Source organism: Trachypithecus francoisi, unplaced genomic scaffold (genome assembly GCF_009764315.1).
Source record: "Trachypithecus francoisi isolate TF-2019V2 unplaced genomic scaffold, Tfra_2.0 Lachesis_group11, whole genome shotgun sequence".
In the NCBI taxonomy this organism is placed as follows: Eukaryota; Metazoa; Chordata; class Mammalia; order Primates; family Cercopithecidae; genus Trachypithecus; species Trachypithecus francoisi.
In genome coordinates, this window is record NW_022681456.1 from 31646140 (window position 1) to 31661491 (window position 15352).

Genomic DNA, 15352 nt, shown 5'->3' on the forward strand with positions numbered 1-15352 from the left:
CACCCTCCAGCTCTTTTCACAATGTCTTAGTAAATGATAATTTTCAGTGTGCTTGGTGCCAACCACTTATTAATGACGCTGGATTCAAGAGAAACCTATATGTGATCAATTGAGTGTGTGAAACAGGGATTATCCAGTAAAATCTGTTGGGTTCCAAAGCTATAACTAGAATAATTATTTTGCAAAATAGTGCTTGACTTGAGTCAAAATCATGAGGCATTTGTACTCAGCAGGTTTCCTTTCTCCCCTCTGCTGTTCTAGTCTTCAACAAACCAGAAGACTCATTGGGATCCATAATAGCTGCCAGTGTAGAGGAGCCTCAGTTGCTTTCACTTTAATCATTATCCCTGGGAGAAGGAGCCAACAGCTCCTGGTGACCACAATAAGAGATTTCATTTTTACCTCTTACGAAGAGCTCAGTGGAACATTTCTCATCACCGGCTGTCACATAATACTCCGAATCATCTGTCATCTGACAGTTATTGATAAACAGGATTCTCTGGCATCCTTTGTGTTCAAAGATGTATCTGTTTTGAATAGGAGGAAAATAAACAGAGTCTGTGAATGTGATTTTATTCTTTTCTTTATTTCCAGCAAATTTGGCTTATAATTTGGTAATGTTTGAAAGTCAAGGATCTATTTCTTGAGACAGGGTCTTGCTCTGTTGCACAGGCATGAGTGCAGTGGTGCAAACATAGCTAATTGGAGCCTCGACATCCTGGGCTCAAGTGATCCTCCTGCCTCAGCCTCCTGTGTGGCTGGGACCACAGGTGTGGGCCATTAGGCCCAGCTAATTTATTTTTTGTAAGACTGAGTCTTACCACCTTGCCCAGTCTGGTCTCGAACTCCTGGGTTCAAGCGTTCCTGCCTCAGCCTCCCAAAGTGTTGGGATTACAGGCGTAAGCCATTGTGCCCAGCAGGGATATAATTTTGATCTGCTCTTTAGGTATCATATCTTACACAGTTTAACATCAAACAAAAAAAAATTTTTTATCTTTATAATGCACAATATATAAGCATATTTATAGATACTATTTAATTTCCATTATAATTTTCTTTTACATAAGGTTTTTATTTCAAATAAAAATCAATACTCACATATTTGCTATTTAATTTTTTTAACCCACTGTTGGAAGATAGAGTTGGCTGAGGGTGTGAGATTTTTAACTCTGTACATTCTTTAACTGACCAATTCATGTGCTTTATAGGTGGGTAGAGACTTGATCTTATTCATTGATGTATGAATAAGATCTATTCATTGCCTATCCCAGTGGTATAGTAGATCTCCTTGGGTGAATAAATGATTATACAATTTAAGAAATAATGTGATATAATCACAAACACACGCAGTAGTTCTGTCGAATGTGATGTTCTCTTAGATGAGCTTAAGAACTGGTGCTATCATACAGTTACATCTACTAAGAAAGAATGTGAGTATTTGGAAACAAACTAGAAGCCAAGAAGATTGTAAAATATAATTATCTGCGATCTGTATTATGGAGGAGCACATTATGGGATTAAAATAGACTAGAAAATAACTGCTTTGGGAATTTCTCAAATTGAAGCCTTCAAGAACAAGATATTTAAAAATATTTTCTACATGAAGATAACCAATTAAAATTATGTTTTTGGTAAATTCAGGCCATCTTCAAGAGATTTTTACACCAGATATAAATGTTATCATCTCAAAGTCACTCTTGTGGCATGACCACATTAAGAATTGGAAACCACCTAGTTGTACTCCAGAAGTAACAGCTTTCCAGGATTAACATCTTTTATAAATGTACACATGGCTCCTGTTAACCTGAAAAAATATATTGGAGTTGAAAATCTCTCAGGCTGAGCAGGATCTCTGCAAAGTAGTTTTATAATAGACTGGAGATACTATTAGACATCAGGGATTAGTCTGTCTTTAGTCTGTCTCCATTTGCAAGAAGGCCAAAAAATAATAAAACACAGGCTTAGACCCACATTTTGTTTTATCTCAACATTAAAGAGTTCCTTTTAGATGCAATATTGCAAGTGCTCAGAACAGTACCTGAATTGAAAATAGAAGGTATTCACCCATTATTAAATATAGTTATTATTTTGGAAAAGCAAAAGTCATCTAATTATAAGATGTGATTCCCAGGTGGCATATCAAATACGGATTGCAAGTTATTTTTCAATTTTATTTTTTAAAATTGGGAGAAATTTGGCAATACTCTGAAATAATCACATATAACCTGCAGCGACGCAAAACCATAATTGGAAAACACTTTAGTTTTACAGAATTAAACATAAAACAAGGTTTAGTTTACATAGAACTATCATGTTTCCATAATAAGTAAAATATGACTTAAATGTTTACTCTCTCTCCATATGATTTTGTATTATGAAAATATAACTAAATATCCTTTTATTCTCAGAAAAGTAGGTCAAACTACTATTTGGTTAATTTATTGTAGCGCTATCACTGATTTTTGCAAAGCCCACTTACTTGGTACTGGGTCGAATTTCTTGACCATTTTTATACCATTTCACCTCCAACTTTGGATCTGCCAGCTCCACAACAAACCTCACTCTGCCTCCTTTGTCAACCTGATATGCAGGATCAAGAATTTTTGCGAAAGCTGATAGAATAGAAGAAGCAAAAGTATGTTAATATATGTATACATATGCTATGAATTTAAATAGTCAATACACATAGGAGAACCTAAAAGCAAATGAAAAAATGAATCTCAAAGAAGAAAAAAATCAGAAAGCTTCCAAATTATCCTTTATATTTTGAACACTGTTGACTTATATACAATAAGATGGTTTAAATTGAAAAGAGAATCCACACGTTTCTGGAAGAAACATAAGAAAAGAATCATTGAAGAAGCTTTAAAAATGGCCTAATTCTTCAGGGAATGTGCACTATAAAACGTCCAAATGAAAGTGAACTTTAAAAACATGCTGGGGCTGGGCACGGTGGCTCACGCCTGTAATCCCAACACTTTGGAAGGCTGAGGCAGGCAGATCACTTGAGGCCAGGAGATCGAAACCAGCCTGGCCAATACGGGGAAACCCTGTCTCTTCTAAAAATACAAAAATTAGCAGGGTGTGGTGGTGCGTGCCTGTAATCCCAGCTACTCAGGAGGCTGAGGCACGAGAGTCACTTGAATCTGGGAGGCAGAGGTCGCAGTGAGCTGAGATCACGCCACTGCACACTCCAGCCTGGGTGACAGAATGCGACCCTGTTTCAAAAAAATAAAAATAAAAGAACACGCTTATTCTTTCAGCACAATTACTATTAGTGTCATTGGCCTTATTTCTGCACTTCTTCTGTGTCACAGATGGATTTTTAAATAATCGAATTTATAAGATAAATTCAGTGATTCGTATTAAATCGAATGTCTTTGACTAATTGAAACAGTAGGCTTACCAAAGTTTTTTATACTGTGCTAACTTGCCCAAATAGTGGCATTTAAAAAACACCCCTTGCACATACGTGTAGGAATCCAGGATTTCCAAAGATTTTAAATAACATAGAACACAGCAATTAAAAAAAAAGTTGTCTTTGAAAGGTCCTAAAGATAGTTAACTTCTTTTTTTAATTTAATAAGTTTTTTTTTTTCCTGGTTTTTAAAAGATAATCATTTTCATTTAGCAGTTTGGAAAATACAAATGTGAAATGCTTCATGTTGTCATGCTTGTATTTCCATCATTCCAACCTTATTATACTATTGTTTAGGTAAGCTTGCTGTCCCATATTTTAACAAGTTAAAATAAACCCTAGCTTTTGAAAAAGCTATCTACCACACACCTTAAGAGATGAATTCAGAGCTAAGTGATAACAATAACAAAGTTCAGCCTGGGGAAAAGAGATGTCAGCTGGCTCTCCCCTGTAGCACGCACACACCTCTCAAAAATATAACATTAGGAGTTCTGGGATAGTGGGAACGGCTGAACTCCAGAAACTAAAAAAAATACCCTTCTATATTTCTCTGGGGCCATTTCTCAACCAGTTTCCAGGAAGATCAGAAATAAAGGTCAGATTTTTTAAAAGAGGTGGTAAAAAATCTTTAAATTCTATTTGAACATTAACAAAATAATAATAATAGGATTGATATATTACTAATCTGATGTATCATAAAACCCATAACCAATAATGACCAAGTACAGGAAGCTTCGAAGAGCTAATGGTCAGTGTAAAATGCATTCCTTTTTCTTTCTTTAAAATTTCCACTTTAAAAAGGTATTTCAGACCACAATAAACTGGACCCATTTCAGACCCCCACGGAGCTGCTTATTGGTTTTACAAAACATTTTGCTAACCATGCTGGGTGTAAAAAAGTGAACTCTCCACACGCCATCAAGTGGGTGGAAGAAAAGGATGGTGAAAGAGTCCACTCTGCTTAAGTAAAAATCAATAATTTGACAGTGAGAGGGGATGTGGAGGCTGGAGAAAGGGGGCCGCTAAGAAATTCGCAGTAACAGCGGGGGTAATGTACTATTACATTTACGTTGTGTGTGGACCATGAATCTCCTGTTACCTTGAACCTTCAGGAGCTGTCCGCCAAGACAACCGTAACCCCTGCACGCTTACCCAGGCCCACTCCCAACCCCGCGGGAGACTGGAAGGGGCATGGGATGGGGTTCAAGTCTTTCGAACGCTGCCACGCCCCTCGCCCCCGCTGCCACGTCCCCCGGGCGCGCTCACCTGCGCTCTTCTTCTCCTCCCTGCGCATGCGCTTGAGGCGCTTGAGCATGCCGCGCAGGTCGGTGATTCCATACTGGAAGGCGATCTTCTCGTATTCACTGGGTTTCGCGTTCTTCAGCAACTCCCACACGTCCACCTCGGGTTCTTCCTCCTGCTGCTTCACCTCCCTAACCGGGGAGAACCATGGTCTAGTTTAGTAGCTGCACTGGCCCTTAGAGACCAGGAAGGTCGAGGTATGATTCTGCTTTTTCCGTTCAGTGTAAAAAAGCTCTGTTTAAAGCCTGAGTACTTGAAGCCCAGAAGTCAAGTCTTGCCTTGCTGGAATGGAAGTCTTAGGGAAACTTGCAGGTAGTAGAAGATCAAATGTGTGCCCTTATAGTAACACCTCTCGTTTTCCTAGTTAATAAAAACAATTTTAGGGGGAGTAGAGGACATCAGGAAATAGCCTAAAAATATATTTTACTTATTTTCAAATTTAAAGTCTAATTAGAAGATGGGATTTTGAGAAACGACAGGTTTCATCTAAGATATGGATATTGAATTATTGAAAATTGGACTAGAACTAAAAGGTTTAGATTTGGCCTATGAAATAAAAATGATCTCTTTCTATTTGCTTTGATGTACATGCCTTAGCTAAATATGGAGACAGTACAAATACATTATTTCAAACATTTGGATTTTGCAAATAGCATTTTCCCTACCATATTAATAACTGAATACATTAACCATTTTTTACCTTTTTTAAAATACAAAAAAAAAAAAAAAAAAAACTGCCATGAGTTTTTCGTTTGTTTTTCACATAGTGTTTATGGATACTGATGGTTTTTTAAATTTTTTTTTTTTCTAAATTGGCAGGGGGAAAGGAGACTGGGTTTAAAAAATTTTCTTACATTTCATCTTAAAGTACTGTCTTAAATGGTTTTTGGAAGCAAATTGGGTATGAGTTATAAAAATATAAATGTTAAGCTGGAACAAATGGTTTAGGGCACCATGAACAAGGGGAAAGTAACTTCTTAGGGTGCGTATCAAAATTATGACCCCAACTTTTGATCATTAACTACAGAACACATAAAGAACATATATGACTTTAAAAAATAAGATTTAAGATTTACACTTGCCTTCCTTTCTTTTAAAAGCATAAAATAAAAATAAAACTCAGAAATAAACACTCTTTTGGAAAACAGGCTTAGTATAAACAAATTGGTTTCCTTCATTGAATAAATAATCCTGATTTTGTTTATGTTTACATGACTGTTTTTATCAGGTTAATTTGAAAATGTTACAATGACTGCTTACCATAATGCTGATTTGGATATGATTTTCTAGAAAACTGATGTATATGATCTTATACATCAGTGTGAAAATGAATTCATGCTATCATGTTAGGGAATGATGGGTTACATCTGTTTGCATTGTCATATTCATTACACTTGTTTCAGAGTGCCTTCTTTTTTTTCTTTTTTCTTTTTCTTTAAGACAGAGTCTCACTCTGTTGCCCAGGTTGGAGTGAAGTGGCATGATCTCAGCTCACTGCAACCTCTGCCTCTTGGGTTCCAACGAGTCCCCTGCCTCAGCCTCCCAAGTAGCTGGGATTACAGGTGTGCGCCACCACACCCAGCTAATTTTTGTATTTTTAGTAGAGATGGGATTTCACCATGTTGGCCAGGCTGGTCTCAAACTCCTGACCTCAAGTGATCCATCCACCTCAGCATCCCAAAGTGCTGACCACCACACCCAGCCCAGAATGTCATCTTTATACTCATGTGTACTTTGAGAAGGAAATACTGGGTTGTAATCATGGATAAAAATATGCAGGGGAGGGGAGGAGATTATAAATATTAACATAGAGTTCAGGGTGGCATTAAGCAAGGATGACATCTAAATATCTAACTTCCATTTTACATTGTCATGTAAGTTTTTTTCCCCAGTGGGTTGGGGGACATTGAGGCAGAACTCCTGGAAAATGGAGGGAAGTGCAAGGTCACTGGTCTCTCCAATAATCTTGATGGGAAGGACTAGACAACACCATTAGCAAAATGTGCCTCTTAAAAACTCAAGACATAAGCATTATCTTCATCTCACTGATAGTAGCTACATCCTTTATTAACATGGGAAAATTGAAAAGCTTAAGAAAATTGTTCTGAAATTGGAATATTGGTAATAATTTGCCAGATCCACTAAATCTACTTCCTGGAAACAGTAAACACTTCAAATACATCCTTTAAATATTTTAGTAGGAAGTCTAGGAGAATCGCAATTATGACGTATATGTATAGGCCGGTGAGGTGGCTCAATCTTGTAATCCCAGCACTTTAGGAGGCTGACGTGGGAAGATTACTTGGGCTCAGGAGTTCGAAACCAGCCTGGGCAACATGGTGAAACCCTGTCTCTACAAAAAATACAAAAATTAGCTGGGCATGGTGGTGCATGCCTGTCATCCCAGCTACTTAGGCTGAAGTGGAAGGATTGCTTGAGCCCAGGAGGTTGAGGCTGCAGTGAGCCAAGATTGCGCCACTGCACTCCAGCCTGGGTGACAAAGTGAGACCCTGTCTCAAAGAAAAACCCAAAAAAGATGTATATGTATATTCGTATGTATATATTTTCTGGGGGGTGTTCCCTCAATCTAATTTATTAGTGTTCTCTTTTTGTCACATTCCAGCCTAAATATAGTCCTCAGACTATAAAATTATACCATACTGGATTATGTTAAATTTGTATTTGAACCATGAAGAATTGCATATATACATTACATACTTCAGGTATCCTCCTGACATTGGCAGAGGATTTAAAGATATCAAATATCTTAAATTATTTAAAATAGCTAACAAGAGGCACAAGTCATTGAGTCCTACATAGATCCATGAGGGGAATATTTATATGAAGGAAACCAGTAATAAAGATGATAATTTTGAGTGTGATTTCCTGAGTCAATTTTGTTGATAGATTTATAAAACCAATCATCCTCACCATTTTTCATTAAAATGCCAGGATACTCTCCACTCTATCACATACTTAGTTGTATCAAATTTCATATAAGAACACCAATGACCTCTTTCCTATTCCTTCCTTTTCTTTCCATTAATTAATTGTATCTCAATTAAGTATCTCAATATAGAGAAGTATCTATCTTGTACTGAAATGTGAGGTCGAGGCTCTCATCTTCAGCATTTCCTTAATGCACCTGGAACATATCTTTAGTTACTTACCATGGTGGCTGCACATGACCCTGTCTGCATGGCTATGTTAAGTTACAATGAGGAGAAAAACCCACATTTCTGTAGGCACTTCTGATTCTTTTCCAAGCCTCGGGATAGACCTGTATAATGCTCATGGTATTTTCATCTACATCAAAATTTCAATAACTTGGTGATCGTAGTGAAGAGTAAACAGTTATAGAAATTTCATGTAGAATACAACTTACAAGTATTTATACAGGTCAATTCCTATAACAGGATGCTGCCCAAAAGATTTAATCTGATTTAGCTAATGTCCATTTGAAGTAAGCTGGCTTTGTTCAGAGCAGGAATATCTTTCGTTGTACAGAGATGTTGGTTTTACTCATATATTTTTTTCTCATGGGGATTTTGGCACACACACTTGGAGGAGTAGAAATGGTAACCATGTGTCATTACCGCAATGAAAACACAGGCAACTCACTAATTAGTAGGAGAACACAATGAGTTCTAAAGTTATATTAGTGGATTAGCACAGTATACTGAAAGAACATAACATAGCCTTATATTAACAACAATCTAATTATGAATGAAAATCTTAAGTAGGGGGTAAGAGAAAATGAGAACTGAAGACACATTGGCTGCCCATTAAGTGATTGTTAAATTTTGTCATTTTGACCATGTAATTAGATTTATTTTATTCTGGAATTACTGCTTGAAAAAGTCTGTTCTTTTTTCTTTCTTTTTTTCCTTTTTAATCAGAGCATGGTGCTTAATACCGTATCACATTTTTGTTGATTGATCATGTGTGTGTTTGTGTGTTGTCTCCTTATGAATATAAACTATGTTAGAGAAAATGACACATTTCCTTAGAGGAGGTGCATATTTATTTGCCACCTACTGTGAACCAAGCTTTTTCACTTAATTTAATTTGCACAATAATTCTATTAAGTAGCATTTGTTCTTCACATTTCCAGGTGTGAAATCCAAGTCTCGGAGGGGTCAAATATTTGACCAAAGTCACATAATTAGTAAATGGTAGAGATGAGACTCAATTCCATGTTTTTACCACTGTTTTTCCTCCCACAAAAGTGTATCTATCCTTTTCTATGTGCCAGGCACTGGATTTCTTTTCCTCACATCAGTAGCATTATATTCTACACAAAGATAGTGTTTAGTATTTTCCTGAATGAGTAAATGATTGTGGGGAGAATACAAAGCTCTCTTGTCTTCCTGAAGTGTCAATTTGTATTATAAACTGAAGCACCAGCTTCCAAGGCAAATTCAGAGTGGCATCTTTAATGTGGAGTCACAGGAAATGAACTGACTCATAAAAGGGAAACCTGGATTTGGGTCCTGGCCCTGCCTTTAACTCTTGTGTGACTTGGGATAAGTCACTTGTTATCTCTGGACCTTGGTTTCTCATCTGTAGAATGAGGAAATGTGAGGCTCACTTAAGGGCACTTCATATACTATTGCTTTAAATGCATTTGGGGAATTAATCAATACTATTGAGACTAATGGTTATTTGAATTAGTCTATTGATGGGCTGATATCCCTCAGTAATTAATAAATCACACCCATTAATATTTCTGTTCTTAACTTACATGTTGAGGAGTAGGGGTAAATTTTTCATTCATAGAGACTTGAATAAAGCTATCTAACTAAACAGAGAATAAACACAATCCCAGTTTATTTCAAGTGTTTGTAATTTGTTATGAAGCATATTTGTACTTGTAGTCTTTTAATAACCATAGAAAGCATTAAAAGTAATTTTAAAAGCCTGGAAATTTAAGTGAAAACTGACATTATATACAATTAATTTAAAATTATAGTTTTACTCTGTTTATTTACAAATTTGCTAGATAAAACTTAATCTCAGAAAAAAGTATTTCTTTTTGTTGCTTCTGCACTATAGTAAATATCTAGATATCTCTAATATACATATAATATAGTATATATGTAAGGAATCCTAGTGAAGAGTATAGCAGTTATAGAAATATATATACGGAGAGAAATCTTATAAAATGTTATGTTCTAAGTATCCATAATGAAATTCTATAAATTTTATTGCAGTAGAGAACAATGAAAAGGAAGTGTGAATGTGTGATACTACTAAACTTTTATTTCCATTTTATCACTTCTAAAACACATTTTTGAGGCATTTTAAAGACCTCTGAAATGACAATGCATCTTATCATCAATGGTGTGTCAAACCATTTGGAGCAATTTTTTCATTGCTTAGTGATTTATAAAGTACTGGTATATCTTAAAAGCAGTGGTGTCTTAGACCTGCAGAAATACAGTACATCATAAATAATATATTAAAGTAGGTGTGCCTCTTACAATGTGTATATCTTCAGACTTCTACCAAAATTGTAAAATTGATTTTTTGATCAAATATCAAAGAGAATGAAGGCTTTATTTATTCAGTCATGAGAAGGAATCATATGTACAGTCTTAGAGGTTTCTAGGTATTTGTATTATGTCTCAGTTTTCATGTCTCTTCATCCCCACTTTAAAAAAATAGGTGAAGAGTCAGGAAACATTTAAAAAGAAAGTTTAAAAGCATCCATTAAAGTCTTTAAAAGATTAGTATGCAGTTGTTTCTCTCTTCCTTAGTCAGCTCTGTTATATTCTATAAGCAAAACACATTTTCAGAAATGAAAAATTCTTTGAAAAACATCCACTTTAAACTTGACTTCTCTGAGTGGGTGTCTGAAAGACTTCCAGGCCACAATGTCTCACTCCATCACTTGGTTCTCACCTACGTTTCAGGAGACCACTAAAGTCAAGTTCCCCTGCATCGTCTTGACCTTCTCCACTGTCGTTAACAAAAGAAAAGCAAATCTGGGTTTAATGCAGAGACATACACAACGATTTCCCCCAAACACTCTACTTGTAACGTATATGCAATTTTGTACCACACAAGGACTAAATCAACACAAACTATTTCTTTTCACACAAGTGACATGTTAAGTTTTTGGAGTATGTACTTGTGGAAAAGTAATCATGAGGAGCTTGTGTTACTCTATGATTTCAGAAGACACATTTTTGTAGATTGCATATATAAAACTGCTTGGATTTGTGTTAAAACCAGGTAACACAAATGCACTTAAGCCAAGCAACACAAAGTACTTTGTTTTTGCAAGTTGGGGGCTCTAGAAACATACCTGTGTAAAAAGCAAAGAACTTTTGCTGATCTCTGTTATTCATGTAAGACAGAGATTGGCTTGGAGGACCAAGTGTACCAATGTCAGATATATAAGTACAAAGCCTTATATTCAATGGTAACCTCTTTGTGTCCATGAACAGACGAATCAGATAATGTGATACCAACATGGCAAAAATAAAAAAGGAGCTAACACAGAACTTTTTAAAAGATGCATTCCTTTCTGTCTTAAAGGGTGATAATTATTCTAATTTTCTTGTTAATATTTATACCTTCTCAAATGTATTTTTAAAAAATTTGTCTTGATTGTTAATGAAACTTTTACTAGCAGTTTTAAAAAGTGCTTTCCTGTAGAGAAATGCATCTTAAATTAGGCATGCAGCCACCATTGTGATTTCATATAAACTCTAACTAGAAGCTATAGAGCTAACATTTAAATGGCACTACATAGTTACTTACATGTTTAATTTTTTTAATGAAGTTTTGTTTCCTGCTCTTTACAAATGTTAGTTATGGTTTCTAAGAAAAGAGTCTGTGGGTTTAAAAACAGTGTGTATAATGTAAGTCGTAAGAATTAAACTCAATAACGTGTTTTCAACATTTCAGGTGTTTGCAGGCCTTTTGAAGTAAATACATTTCTGTTCTTTTAAAGCTGGAAACTTAGTAGGTCATGTTTCCCTCTCCTGAGATATATGTGTATACAGTATGAGCATAGTTTTAGAACTGTGCATTTGCCAAGCATGGGAAGGGGAAGTGGAAGGAAAGTAATAAAATTTGAAAGTTATGACATTTTTTAAAATTAAAAAATACCTAATACCAGTAATATTAAATAACTTTTCAAAGTAATTTTTTTGATTTATTTGTAATATTGGAGGAAAATATGCCTCATTAACAGGCTAAATTATTGTTTTGTAATAGTTTGGAGTGACTTTCCTTATTCAGCAAAACTGTATGTGGATTCAGTCATAGGAAAAACAAAACATTTGGTCTCATTAAAGAATTTATATTATGGAATAATTAAGTACAGAGAATAACATAATGACAGGAAGGGGCTGGTTATATTTCTTAGATACCAAAAATCTCTGAAATTTTTTCCTTGACCTCCCGTCCCCAATTTTTCAGCCTTGGTAATTGCAAAAATATATGAAATAGGTATCTAAATTTTGCCTTTCTGTGGTATTCTTAATGCCAGTTTCATTTAGGATAATCCAAAATTATATGACACTAACTTCAGTAAGTAGCTACTTAGTTGTGGTTTTCTTGGGCACATGGTTCAGTAGCTCCCTAAGTGATTTCTAGATGAAAGGCAATATAAATAAAAAGTTTTCTGCCGTGATTTAACCAATGAAATGAGTCTCTTTGCATATTTCTTTTGGCCATTTGGTGGAAAATAATGCTTTAAGGAAGAAGCCACATATGAATAAATTGAAAGTGTCTTTCTAAGGCAACTGTGAAACCTCAAAAACAGGAACTTCATTATAATAAGAATATTCTAAAAAATGGTCAGTATATGCTTGACTGGGCCTTAAACCCATGGCTTTTCTAGAACACCTACGTTTAAATATATGGTGTGTTTGACTGCGGTGAAAAGGATTGTTCGTATTTGGAATACGGAATACAGGGGAAGGGAAATGTGTTTGAAAATCCTCCACTTCTGTGTTATACAAAAGCTATCTAGATTTTCCTTTTGGAGTTACCTTCTCTTGAAAGCAGATCTGATGTCAATGTTTGGAGTAGTCCCAGTAGATTCTTTGAAAGGAAAGAAAACAATAACATAAATACCCATTAAGGCTGTAGTTTGTGTTCAGTTCCTTCATAGGCTGTGGGGATTCTTTAGATGGGAGAATGTCAGGTGAAGTGGGGATGCTTTTCCCCTGAACAGCCGTGCTGCCACAGCCTCATCATACCTCCACCTCCCTCATGAAGAACCAGTGAAGGGACCTTGGGGTCACCTTGTCCAGGTGTCATTCAGCTTGTCTGCCCACTAGAATCACTGAGGGACTTACAAATGTATCAGTTTCTTGATCCTGTCTGCCAGAGATGTTGATCCACCAGATCAGGGAGGGGCACCCAGAATCAATATTCTTAAAAAGCCCTCCAGGGGCCGGGCGCAGTGGCTCACGCCTGTAATCCCAGCACTTTGGGAGGCCGAGGCGGGCGGATCATGAGGTCAGGAGATCGAGACCATCCTGGCTAACACGGTGAAACCCCATCTCTACTAAAAATACCAAAATTGGCTGGGCATGGTGGCAGCCGCCTGTAGTCCCAGCTACTCGGGAGGCTGAGGCAGGAGAACGGCATGAACCCGGGAGGCGGAGCTTGCAATGAGCCAAGATGGTGCCACTGTACTCCAGCCTGGGCGACAGAGAGGAGCAAGACTCCATCGCAAAAAAAAAAAAAAAAAAAAGAGCCCTCCAGGTGATCTTCTCAGAGGCAGCCAGGGTGAAGCAGTGCTGCCCAGGATCCCAGATCCCACCTGATATGGAAATATCAACAGCACTTGACCCATGGCCATCCAGCCTCTGCTTGACATCGCTCTCAGTGAGACTCTCACAACCTTCCCGGGCTGTCTATATAGCTTTAACCAAAGAGCTCATCTTTTTTTTTTTTTTTTTTTTGAGATGGAGTCTTGCTCTGTTGCCCAGGTTGGAGTGCAATGGCACGGTCTCGGCTCACTGCAACCTCTGCCTCCCAGGTTCAAGCGATTCTCCTGCCTCAGCCTCCCAAGTAGCTGGGATTATAGGCGCCCACCACCATGCCTGGCTAATTTTTGTATTTTTAGTAGAGACAGGGTTTCACCATGTTGGCCAGGCTACTCTCGAACTGCTGTCCTCATGATCCGCCTGCCTCGGCCTCCCAAAGTGCTGGGATTACAGGAGTGAACCACTGCACCTGACCAGCTCATCCTAATGTTAAGACAAAATTCACCCCCTCATCGTTTCCACCTTTTGATTCTAAACTGCCTAAATGTTTCTCATGCATGGAAATTTGTTTTCCATGTTCTGTGTGACAGCCCTTTCCCCTCTTTGCAACAAGCCGTGTATGCCTGACTTCCTTCACCCACACACTCAAGCTGAATAGGGTGTGGTTTTTGGATTCTTCATCTTCCTGGTTACCCTACTCCAGAAGATGTCCAGGCAGAGGTACAGCGCCCAGGCTAAAGACATCACTCCAAATGTAGAACAAGTAGCATGTTGTAGAGAGAAGTATCGTTTCCTAAACTTAGATCCTATACCACTTGGAATAGCCCAGTTTAAAATTACAGTCATGGTTGGGCACCGTGGCTCACACCTGTAATCCCAGCCCTTTGGGAGGCCAAGGCAGGTGGATCACTTAAGGCCTGGAGTTTGAGACTAGGCTGGCTAATATGGTGAAACCCCATCTCTTCTAAAAATACCCCCACAAAATTAGCCCAGCGTGGTGGCACACGCCTGTAATCCCAGCTATTTGGGAGGCTGAGGCATGAGAATCGCTTGAACCCAGGAATTGGAGATTGCAGTGAACCAAGACTGTGCCACAGGCCTCTAGCCTGAGCAATAGAGTGAGACTCTGTCTCAAAATAAATAAAATAAAATAAAATTACATTTGCTTTGTTTGTCTTTTGCAACTACATCACACTTTACATTCACTTTAAGTTTATGTTATTTGCTGCCAAGTCAACTTTTCCTTTGTATGCTTGTAAAAGTGAGTTTTTTCCCAACCTCAGTGTATGCATTTAGGCCTTCTATGTTTACTGTGGGTAGTACACAGAACATATGGATGAAGAACTGCCATGGCCAACATTAGTCCTTATAAAAGAAACTCTCCCTTCCACCTGGGTCTCCGGAACTCTCATAGCATATTACCCTATCCCCAAACCTAAGTGGGAACGTGGACCCCATGAAACATACATTCTGCAGCAGCAAAAACTGACAACATCTTTTATCTGGGAGATTGAAGAAATATAGATAGCATGAACAAGAGATATTTAGCGATAAAATCCCCCCAATTCTACTTTTAGTATAAATTATTTCATTACAATTCAATTCAGCAGGCTTGCTGAGACTACCACAATCAAAACCACACAGTGTTAAAGGAAAAATTTCCCCAAAATCTCATAGTATTAAATGAACTTCTTCTCCTCCATCCCCTCACATCCCATTAAAAAATTACATTTATCTAGGCAAGAAGATTCTCTTACCGTGCACTTCAAGATCAAACGAACAGCTGTCAAACTTATCCTTATAGGTGACCTCACATCTGTAATTTCCTGCATAGTTCTCTTTGGCCTTGATGATCTGCATCTCAAATGTGTACACCTGCAATGAAATGCATCCAGACACA

The 15352-nt window shown here is 37.3% G+C and overlaps 1 protein-coding gene across 5 annotated transcripts in view; it reads right to left on the reverse strand.

Moving 5' to 3' along the window:
• Nucleotides 1-15352, reverse strand: part of MYBPC1 (myosin binding protein C1) — a 90184-nt gene that overhangs the window by 36036 nt on the left and 38796 nt on the right. For all 5 annotated transcript variants that reach the window (XM_033220902.1, XM_033220899.1, XM_033220900.1 and 2 more), the window contains 6 exons: nt 15210-15327; nt 12727-12778; nt 10625-10681; nt 4685-4851; nt 2480-2612; nt 403-527 (listed from right to left, as the gene is read on the reverse strand). In XM_033220902.1, the coding sequence (XP_033076793.1) occupies nt 403-527; nt 2480-2612; nt 4685-4851; nt 10625-10681; nt 12727-12778; nt 15210-15327 (652 nt within the window). The remainder of the gene's footprint in view (nt 1-402; nt 528-2479; nt 2613-4684; nt 4852-10624; nt 10682-12726; nt 12779-15209; nt 15328-15352) is intronic.